This window comes from Rhincodon typus, chromosome 1 (assembly GCF_021869965.1).
Source record: "Rhincodon typus isolate 14 chromosome 1, sRhiTyp1.1, whole genome shotgun sequence".
In the NCBI taxonomy this organism is placed as follows: domain Eukaryota; kingdom Metazoa; phylum Chordata; class Chondrichthyes; order Orectolobiformes; family Rhincodontidae; genus Rhincodon; species Rhincodon typus.
The window spans coordinates 59,874,150-59,885,268 of record NC_063332.1 but is presented as its reverse complement, the minus strand read 5'-3'; the positions used below and the strand labels follow the sequence as shown (position 1 = coordinate 59,885,268).

Sequence of the window (11,119 nt, the reverse complement as noted above, 5' to 3'; positions counted from 1 at the left end):
GGGTCACCGGACCCGAAACGTTAACTCTGATTTTTTCTTCACAGATGCTGTCAGACCTGCTGAGCTTTTCCAGCAACTTCTGTCTTTGTTATGATAAAAAGCTGACAGCCAACAGAAATGAAAATTCCAAAGTCTTCAATAAGCATATCAATAGATATCGATATAAAAGAGATTTAATGACTCCAACTCCAAAGCCTTCTAAGGCAGAGCTCCAAAGTCACACAACACTCTGAGGAAAAAAATACTTTCTCTTCATCTCTGTCTGAAACAGTAATTTTAAAATTGTGTTAGCTATTTCTGGGCTGACTCATGAGAGGAAACATTCTTTCTACATCAACTTTTTCATAACTATTCAGAATTTTAAAACACTTCTGTTAAGTAACTTCTTAATATTCTAAACCCCAGTGGAAACAAGCCCCACCAGTCTCACCTAACCTCATAACAACCCATTCATTCCAATATATCTTATTTCTGGAGTTGAATATTGTAAGATCATAAGAACTAGGAGTAGGAGTAAGCAATTCAGCCCCTCAAGCCTACTCCACCATTTTATATGATCATGGCTGTTCTCAGCTCGGCCTCAACTCCATTTTCCCACCTACTGCCCATAACTAATTAACCCATTACTAATTTTAAAATCTGTCCATCTCCTCTTTGAAATTATTCTGTGTCCCACTATTGACCATGCTCTAGGCTAGTGAATTCCATAGATTTATGAACTTTGAGAGAAGTGATTTCCCATACCCCTATAACTCCTTACTAATTAAAAATCTGTATCCTCCTTAGAATTGTTCAGTGACCCAGTATCCACCACACTCCACAGATTCATGACTTTTGAATGAAGTACTTCTTTCTTATCTCTGTTTTAAATCTGCTACCCCTTCGTCAAAAACTATGACCTTGTTCTAGATTGTCTTCAAGGGGAAACATCTCAGTCCATGTCGACTTTGTTTCTCTTTTAGCATTCTATATGCCTCAATTAGATCACCTCTCATTCTGCTAAACTCTAGCTAGTGTAGGCCTAAACTGCTCAATGTCTCCTCATAAGACAAACCTTTCATAGCTGGAATTAATCTCGTGAACCTTCTCAAGACTGCATCCAATGCACCTACACCAAAATAATGAATCAAATGAAAAACAATCAAAACTGAAGACAGTATGCCAGGCACAGTCTTGTACAACTGCAATATTTCTCTTCACAGAATTTCTACAGTGTGGAAACAGGCCCTTCGGCCTAACAAGTCCACACTGACCCTCAGAGCATCCCACCAGACCCATCCCCCTATAACCCACTCATTCCTGAACACTATGGGCAATTTAGCATGGCCAATCTACCTAGCTTGCATATCTTTGGACTGTGGGAGGAAACCAGAGCACCCGGAGGAAACCCACGCAGACACGGGGAGAATATGCAAACTCCATGCAGACAGTCGACCAAGGGTGGAATTGAACTCAGGACCCTAGCGCTGTGAGGAAGCAATGCTAATCACTGAGCCACCGTGCTGCCCCTAAAATTCTAGCACCTGCCATTGCAGGATTTGAACCCATCTCCGCCAAACATTACCTCAAGGTTTTGGATTACTAGCCCACTGACATTACCACATCACCATCACTTCCCTGCTTCTTTTATTCTTCATTCCTTTAGCAATCAATACTTGCCAAAATTCCTAACCTATCCACATCCATTTGTAAATTTCTTATTTCTTTATTGCAACTTACTTTCCACCTATTTTCGTATCATCTGCAAAACTGGCTATAGTTCACATTCTACCCCTGCGTCCAGGGGAGGCAATGACCTAGTGGTTTTATCCAACTAATGTTCTGGGGACTAAATTTCAAATCCTGCTACAGCAGATGGTGGAATTTGACTTTTATAAAAATCAGGAATTAAAAGTCTAATGATGATCAAAAATTCATTGTTGTTTATTGGAGAAAAACCCATCTGGTTCATAAATGCCCTGCAGGGAAGAAAAATGTGATCCGTACCTGGTCTGGATTACATGTGACTCCAGACCAAAGCTATGTGGTTGACTCTTAACTGTCCTCTAGGATGGGAAATAAATGCTGGCCTAGCCAGTGATGCCTTCATCCAAGAATGAACAAAAAAAGTCCAGGGCCTTAATATAAATTGTAAATACTCATGGCCCAACTCATGTTACATTGGTTCAAAAGTATTCCATACTCCCTAAATAGTTAAAAAATAAAAGTAGGTCATAATGCATGGAAAAAATAGACACAGAAACAGATAACGTTACTACTTTGATACATCAGAAATTGAGAATGCTGGTCAATTATGACAAAATGCTTGAAATATGCTGATTACTACTTAAATATTATTACAATAAATTGTATTATAAACAGACCATATTATAAAAGTTGCGTATTTTGTTACTTACATGTCGGAGTTAGGGAAAGAATAACCAAAGTAATGAACAGAGTATGTTGCAATGATTTCATTGTCGCCTCTAATTATTACAAGTGAAAATCTCGTTTAATTTATAATAAACTCAAAGGGATGTGGTTTGTTCACTTTGATGTCATCTTATGATGTTGACTTCTTTCTATCTTAAATTTATTTCATTTGTGAGAAACCACAAAACAGCACCCAAAGCTTACTAAGGTGTTGCTATAATGACTAAGGCATTAATAAACGGAAATTATTGGAAATTGTTGATGGTTCTTCTGAATTTTGGAACGTATCATTTTCAATTTATTTGAATATTTCAGTGAAGTGTTTCTGATTAAATATATCACATTTACTGGGATACTATAGGTCATGCAAACAAAATAATGCAATGAGTGGGAACTGAGTAAGACTGAGAAAATATTAACGGAATGCCACACTTTCATGTGGTTTACCATAAAATAGAGGCAACCCTAACAGACAGAATATCATAGAATATATCAGTTTCTGTTGTATTCTTCTATACCTTAGTGCCAAATTTTTATTCATGTGAATTGATGTAAGAGCTAAACAGTGCTAAGTGTTTGGTTGCGGAACAAATGACAAAATCTATAGTCAAATGAATAGCAAGTTGCGCTGTTTTCTGTGGTAGGTTAGCTGGCACAAACTTTGTATCATGGCCCTTTGTATAATCTCTCTCAGATCCTCTTTCTGGTTGTCACCCAATAACTTCTATTAGAATTTACACATGAAGGGATGGCAGATAAGGACAGAATTGTAGAAACATTAGAAGCTGGTTGTGGGAACTATAAACAGATGAGGACTGTACTGGTTTGAATCAGTAAAATTTGTTAACTAATAAATTACATACATGAATACGAGGGCCTGTACCGTCTAACAACATTAATATTACAGATTGAATATTAACATCTAGCTAACAGTCCCATGTACTACACTGACCATAGGTTTGTGGACAAACTGGTAATAGAATCTTAGAGTCACAGAGATGTACAGCACGGAAACAGACCATTTGGTCCAACTTGTCCATGTTGAGCAGATATCCTAAATCAATCTAGCCCCATTTGCCAACATTTGGCCCATATCCCTCTAAACCCTTCCTATTTACATATCCATCCAGATGGCTTTTAAATGGTGTAATTGTACCAGCCTCCACCACTTCCTCTGGCAGTTCATTCCATACATGCACCACCCTCTGTATGAAAAAGTTGTCCCTGAGGTCTCTTTTAAATCTTTCTCCTTTCACCTTAAATCTATGCCCTCTAGATTTGGACTATTGCACCCTGAGGAAAAGACCTTGGCTATTCACCCTATCCATGCCCCTCATGATTTTATAAACCTCTATAAGGTCACTGCTCAGCCTCTGACGCTCTAAGGAAATAGCCCCAGTCTGTTCAGCCTCTCCCTTTAGCTCAAACCCTCCAACACTGGCAACATCCTTGTAAATCTTTTCTGACCCCTTTCAAGTTTCACAGCACTCTCCCAATAGCCCGGAGACCAGGGCTGAATGCAGGATTCCAAAATTGGCTTAACCATTATCCTGTACAGTTGCAACATGATCTCCCAACTCCTATACTCGATGCTTGACCAAAAAAAGACAAGCATACCAAATGCCCTCTTCGTTACTCTATCCACCTGTGACTCCATTTTCAAGGAACTATGAAACTGTACTCCCAGGTCTCTTTGTTCAGCAACGTTCCCCAGGACCTTGACATTAAGTATACAAGTCCTGCCCTGATTTGCCTTTCCAAAATGCAACACCTTACATTTATCTAAATGAAACTCCATTTGCCACTCCTTGGCCCATTGGCTCATCTGATCAAGGTCCTGTTGTCCTCTGAGGTAACTTTCTTCACTATCCAATACACCTTCAATTTTGGTGTCATCCAGAAACTTACTAACCATGCCTTCTATGTTCACATCTGAATCATTTGTATAAATGATGAAAAGCAGTGGACCCAGCGCCAATCCTTGTGTACACTGCTGGTCATAGGCCTGAAGTCTGATAATGATGCAAAGTGTTTTTTTTTCATTTTGCTTGTATTACCACTATCCTAAATCCTTAATAATATTGTTTAGTGTCTAAATATTATAAGAAAAATATATGTGGATTCCATTTACTTGAAGATCTCTGGGACTGGAGTACATGTGGCTTTAAGCTTTGGCTGAGGAGGAAAACACCAAAAGAATGGCAAGATAAAGTAGAGATGCTGTGAATGTCCAAGAAATCACAACATGCTTGAGCACAAAGAGTGAGCAAATGAGAAGCCTGAAATGCAGCTTGGTCCAATCCATGAGATGGTGCCTGTCCCTACAGGCAGAGTATCCTGACATCAGCACGACAAGGAAAGGTGCCAGTCTGCTCCAAAGTTCAGCATTGAAGTGCAGAACCATATTGTATGTGGATTGGAGATGTGCCATGAGGTGTGGTGAGCCTGGTATATGACCGATGCCAGTGTCTGTGCACCGGGTTGGAGTGTTGATGATCACTGCCTATGCAGATATTGGTGACCGGCTGCGCTCTTTGCTGTCTGGAGGCAGCACCAATGGAGATACCAAGCTGCAGCGATATTTGTTGCCACTGAAAATCAGACAAGGATATCACAAATTAACAGCAGCAGAATGTTGTCTTAAAGTATATAAATTAACATGCTGTGGACAGACCCTGTGTAACTTTGGACCTAATCTTCAAATAGGAAAAGACAACATGACTTTATAGAATACCTTTGACCTAGAAAGGTGCTGTTTCCAAATCCCATCATTGGAAAATTGTGATTTAGATACTCACCAATAGCCTACGGGATCCTGAGAAATCCTTTCTATGCCTGGATAAATGCTATAAATTGTGACAGGTCTCCAAAACAAATCAGTCATTCAGCTTTTTTTATTCACGCATAGAATTCGAACGTTGCTGGCTGGCTATCATTTAAAACCCATCCCTAGTTGACCTTGGGAAGGTGCTGGTCAGCTGCCTTCTTGAATGTCGGCATCCATGTGCTGTATTTTGACCCATAATGCCAGGGAATTCCAGGATTTTAACACACTGACACTGAACAAATGGCAATGTATATAGTCAGGATGCTGAGTGGCTTGGAAGGGAACTTGCAGATGATGGTGTTCCCATGTCTCTGCTGCCCTTTATCTTCTGGATGGAGGTGGTCATGGTTTTAGAAGGTGCCTTCGAAGGAATATTGGTGAATTTCTGCAGTACATTTTGAAAATGGTGCACACTGCTGCTATTGAGCACAGACAGATTGGTTCTTGATTGTCAAGGGGATCAAGGGTTACGCGGAGAAAGTGGGAGAATGGAGTTGAGAAACTTATCAGCCATGATTGAATGATAGAGTAGACTTGATGGGCTGAATGGCCTAATTTCCGCTCTGATGTCTTATGGTCTTATGGTGGAGGGAGTGAATGTTTGTGAATGTGGTGCCAACCAAGTCGGTTGCTTTGTCCTGGATGGTATCAAGCTTCTTGAGTGTTGTTGGAGCTGCACTCATCCAGGTCTGGCAATTCCAGGTTCAGTCCAATCCACAGGGCATATGAATTTCTAATGCTTTTATCAAATCAGTGGAAAACCAGAGACAGGACACATGGCAAAAAAAACACTGGAATGGATGTTAAATAACCTTACAAAGTTTAGCTTTTGTACTAATCAATGGAGAATAATGCCTTTTCACACAGTGGCCTATCTCATATTAGATCATTTGGTTGTTCTGCCTGCTAGAGATTCCTGGGAGACAATATAAAATGTTCAAACCTATGGGAAAATATACAGCAAACCACTAATTTCTGAAATACCTCCAATGTTATTAAAAATAAAAGAGGAATATCGACTTCCTACTGCCTATCAAATAGATGACTTTCTTACAGGAATTGTCTAAGACCATTCTGCCTCTATTACTGCCTCTACCAGCATGTGATACTGGCTAAGGGTATGTGAGATAGCTCACTGCCACCAATCTCCCTTTGTTTTTGCATTATTTTAGACCTATCTCAAAGTTAGTGGTAGAGGATACACCATCATGGAGTATCTACGAAGAGGCACTGTTGTTAGATAGTAAGAGGATTTTTTTGCATGATGGCAGTATATACCACTACATTTGGCAAATCGTAATTGCCAGGGCCTTAGGGAAATAATGCAGATGTATTTCTCTCTCCAAAAGCTGGAATAGAACACCCATATACTATGTGTGACAACAGTAAAATAGGTGGAGGCAACGCAAATGAACATTATATCTTCAGGACAATTATATTTTGCCATATCTATACAATCATGTACATAACTTTTCTTCTTTTTATTAGTGTGATTAGGTATTGCTGGCCAACATTTATTGCCTATCACTAGTTGCCCTTGAGTAGGTGGTGGTGGTGATTTGCCTTCTTGAATGCAGCAGTCCACATGTTGTGGGTTGACCCACAATGCCATTAGAGAGGGAATTCCAACATTACATGTAACCTACATTACATTTATCACTACCTATCTCCCCAAATCTTTGTGTTCACTAATGTGGTTAACATGGACACCCAGTACACACACTCTTCAAGCAGGAAGAATGGTATGTCGCTTGCTTGAAGATTGTTGAAACTAGTTCTGAGCTGTGGATCATTTCTCTACAGGATGATCTTTAATCTCTCAGATATCCTTTGCAGAGGATAGCAACATTTGTAGACCTTGTCGGACATCCATGACCTTATTTAGAGAATATTTAATCTCATAAATTTCTTTCTCAGTGGAATACTTCCCTACAAACGCAGGTGGTTGCCGCATACCGTAAACTGGAGACCTTTTATCTTGTGAGTCATTTGTGGAAAGCAGTCTTTTTATTGAAACAAGTACTTTCTTCCTTTTAGTATCCTGGATTTCTGGGCCAGGTAATAGCTTTCTAATTAGAAGAGGTGACCTATTTTTAGCACTATTCTGAGGGTTTAGAGCAGGCCATTTCTTCTTGACCATTTCCTGAACCTGTGAATGTTGGTCTGGCTCTCTTGAAATCATTTGCAGTTTTTCTGCATCAAATTATTGATCAGATTGGACCTTTTGTTGTTGTTTCTCTGGTAAAATGGATGTTTGCAAATTTGAATTAAGTTAGTGAAAGATTGACGTTCAGCCAGCACTGCCTCTGTCTCTATCCCTGTCTCTGGCATCGGCTGTTCTGTTCTCCGAACAGGACCACTGTAAGATTCCTGACCGGGCTCAAGTGGATTGTGCTTCTCATTCTTCTCCTCAGTATTCACTTGTTCTGACAAGTATTGCTGATCTTTGCCAAAATGCAGATCAGAAGATAATTCTCCATGCTTACAAACTGTACAATTTCAGGTTTCACAATGAGACACGAGGTCAGCAATTTGCTTTAAGATTCCTGATCATCACATTGTTGATTGACTGTACACCTAGCAATCTCGAACTGTTCCCAGTCTATCATTGCCAATACATTTTTCCAAAATGAAGCTAGAATAAACTAGATTTTGTCATATATTTATTAGTAAGTAGTTCAAGATTGTGAAATGTTGTTGGTGCTCAAACATATATTCTTGAAATCATAGTATCCCTATCGTGTGGAAACAGGCCATTCAGCCCAACAAGTCTACAGTGCCCCTCTGAAGAACATCCCACCCAGACCCATTCCCCTATCCCTGCATTTCCCTGGTCTAACCCACCTAATCTAAACATCCCTGGGCACTATGGACAATTTAACATGGCCAATCCACCGACCCTGCACATCTTTGGACTGTGGGAGGAAACTGGGGCACCCAGAGGAAACCCACACAGACATGGGAAGAATGTACAAACTCCACACAGACAGTTGCCTGAAGCTGGAATCGAACCCTGGTCCCTGGCACTGTGAGGCAGCAGTGAGAACTACTGAGCCACCATGCCACCCTTGAGGGGTGCCCTATTATTCTTGGCCAATGATCTGAATTTTTGGTCTGGCTATCTTGTTGAATTTGGTTCAGCCTCTGGCTTGCTGGCCATTGATTCTTCTCAGGCATGTGCGACACTACTAATACAGTATCAAGTGTTGTGAGTCAGAGAACACCGATATAATGTGAATATCAAAAGACTCAACTGTGATATGAGGAAGAAACTATTTTAAGCAGCGAATTGTTTGGATCTGGAATAGGTTGATTCAGAGCGTGGTGGATGCAATTTCAAGCAAAGCCTTCAAAAGAGAATGAGAGAATTTTTCTGAAGAAAAAGAAATACAGGTCTGGGGTTTAATAACAAGTGAGTGGGAGAAGTGAATTTCTGTTACAGAGAGATAGCAAGGACATGATGAGCTGAATGACTTCCTTGGTGTAGTCAACATTTTGTGAAACTGAATTGAAATGCCCATTTTCTGAATGGTGGTGAATAGACTCAGTTGGAAAGAAGCCAAACTAAACTTGAGGCATTGTTGAAATGGTGAAAACACCAGCAGAAAGCTGCAGAATAATATAGAATCTGTTTTTGCTACAGGTTTGACTCGTCATGTGTTCCTGAATATTTCAGTACGCCCAGTTGGTTCATTTCTCAGTTTTACTGGTTTTGTACTTCTCTTTAGTTCCCTCAGTGATAATCAAACAATCAACAAGATTGCAGTCATACTACAGCTCTATTTTAAAACGTGCTGCTGTCTAGCAATGATATTAAACACACATACTAACAGATTCAAGAGCTGCTTCTTCCCTGCTGTTATTAGACTTCTGAATGAACCAGTAAAATTTTATGTGTAATGTTGATCTCACTCTTTATGTACCTTCTCTGCAGCTATAACATTGTATTCTTTGCACTGTTCTATTGTCTTAATTCACTTTGTATGCTATGAACTGCCTGTACTGCACGCAAAACAAAAGTTTTCACTGTACCTAGGTACTTGTGACAATGATAAATCAAATTAAATCAAAAGATTTGGCACCAAAGTAATGATCAAATCTACCTGTTTTAACGGTACAGCAAATAATTGGTGGATGGAATGCACTGCCTGGAATTATAGTGGAGGTGGGTTCAACTGAGGCATTCAAGAAGGCATTAAATGGAAATACTTAAATAGAAATAACGTGTAAGGTTTTGGGAGAAGGCAGGAAATTGGCAATGAGTCATAATTCTGGAAGCACCAGTGCACATACAATGGGCTGAGTGCGCTCTTTCTGCACTCTGGCAATGCTGTCCTTCTGTCCATCTTAACCGACAGAATTAACCTACCAGCCATGAGTGAGCTTTGCATTTTGAAATGGATTGCGATTAGTGAAGGGGAGTATTTCAAAAGATTATTTGGGAAGGCGAAATAGTTGCATTCCCTGATAATCTTTTATTTATGCTCATTTTAATAAAACGCTAATGAAAGGAAATGTTTCTTCAGTGATACGTGTCGTCAAGACATGTCTACGGGAGGAGGGATTCTGCAAGTTATTGACTAAGACCATAAGTCATTGTCAAAAAGAACAATTTGTTGCATCGAAGCTGGTTCACAAATAACTATCAGTAAATAACGATCCTTTCTTTCACCCAGAAAGACCACAGGCTGCTCTTTCCACCAAGAGGGACAACAAATTTTTGCATGAGTCATTAGTCTCAAAGTTTATCATTTACAGAAAGCTCTGGCATTGGGTCACTCTAATATCTTTCTAAGTTCTGTTCACTTTGGTTGAATGGCTGAGGCACATGCTTCTATTTTATTTTATTCAGTCAATTAAGCAATTGTTAGACACAATTATTTTTCAGTTACTTGTTTTCATTCATATTTAGGTGGCTAATGGTAGTATAGAAGCAATAGAGGAAACATTGCAGTCTGGGTTGTAGGGCATCAGTTACAGAGAAAGATAAGAGTTCAATGAAGAGTGCAAGTAGACATGGCAAGACCAGCATCAGTGATGCCTAAAAATGAGGTGCCAGCCTGGTGAAGAAACAGGTAGGACTATTTGCATGCCAAACAGTTGAAGCAGCATGCAGTAGACAAGGCTAATTTATCCAATAATCAACAGATCATAGGGTCATAGAATCATACAGCATGGAAACAGACCCTCAGATCTAAACTCTGAATGCCCTGCCTCATCCAGTCATGAATGGTGATAGACAAATAAACAATGAATAGGAAATGGAGGCTCCAGAAAAATCCTCATCCTCACTGACAGAGGAGACCAGGAGATCAGTGTAAGAGAAAAAGCTGAATTATTTGCATTCATCTTCAACCATAAATGTCAATTGAATGATCCGTCTCAGCCTTCTCACGTGGTCCTCAGCATCACAGATGACAGTCATCATCCAATTCCATTCACTCCATGTAACATCAAGAAAAAGCTGAAGGCACTGGATACTGCAAAGGACATGAGACCTGAAAACATTCTGACAACAGAGAGAAAACCTATATAATGGAGTTTTATCATTTCTAAACTGGACTGCGATATTAAGGGTAGAGAAGGGAGAAGAGTCTTACAAGTTGTTTTTTAAATTCATTCATAGCATGAGGGTGTCACTGGGCTAGCCCAGCATTTATTAAGTTAAGTGTCAATCACATTGCTGTGGGTCTAGAGTCACAGGTAAGGATGGCAGTTTTTTACTCCTTCCCTAAATGACATAAGTGAACCAGATGAGTTTCTCCGACAATCGGCAATGGACTCGTGGTCATCATCAGACTCTTAATTTCAGAGTTCTTTTTAATTGAATTCAAATTCTGCCATCTGCTATTGGATTCAAACCCATGTCCCCAGACCATT

General features: G+C 39.8%; 1 protein-coding gene across 1 annotated transcript in view; it reads right to left on the bottom strand.

Moving 5' to 3' along the window:
• LOC109917820 (granzyme K-like) overlaps window positions 1-2,478 on the bottom strand; it is a 16,798-nt gene extending 14,320 nt beyond the window's left edge. Inside the window, exon 1 of the mRNA XM_020517676.2 lies at window positions 2,397-2,478. Coding sequence (XP_020373265.1) covers window positions 2,397-2,457 — 61 coding nt within the window. The 5' untranslated portion in view covers window positions 2,458-2,478. The remainder of the gene's footprint in view (window positions 1-2,396) is intronic.
• Between the last annotated feature and the right edge of the window lie 8,641 nt (window positions 2,479-11,119).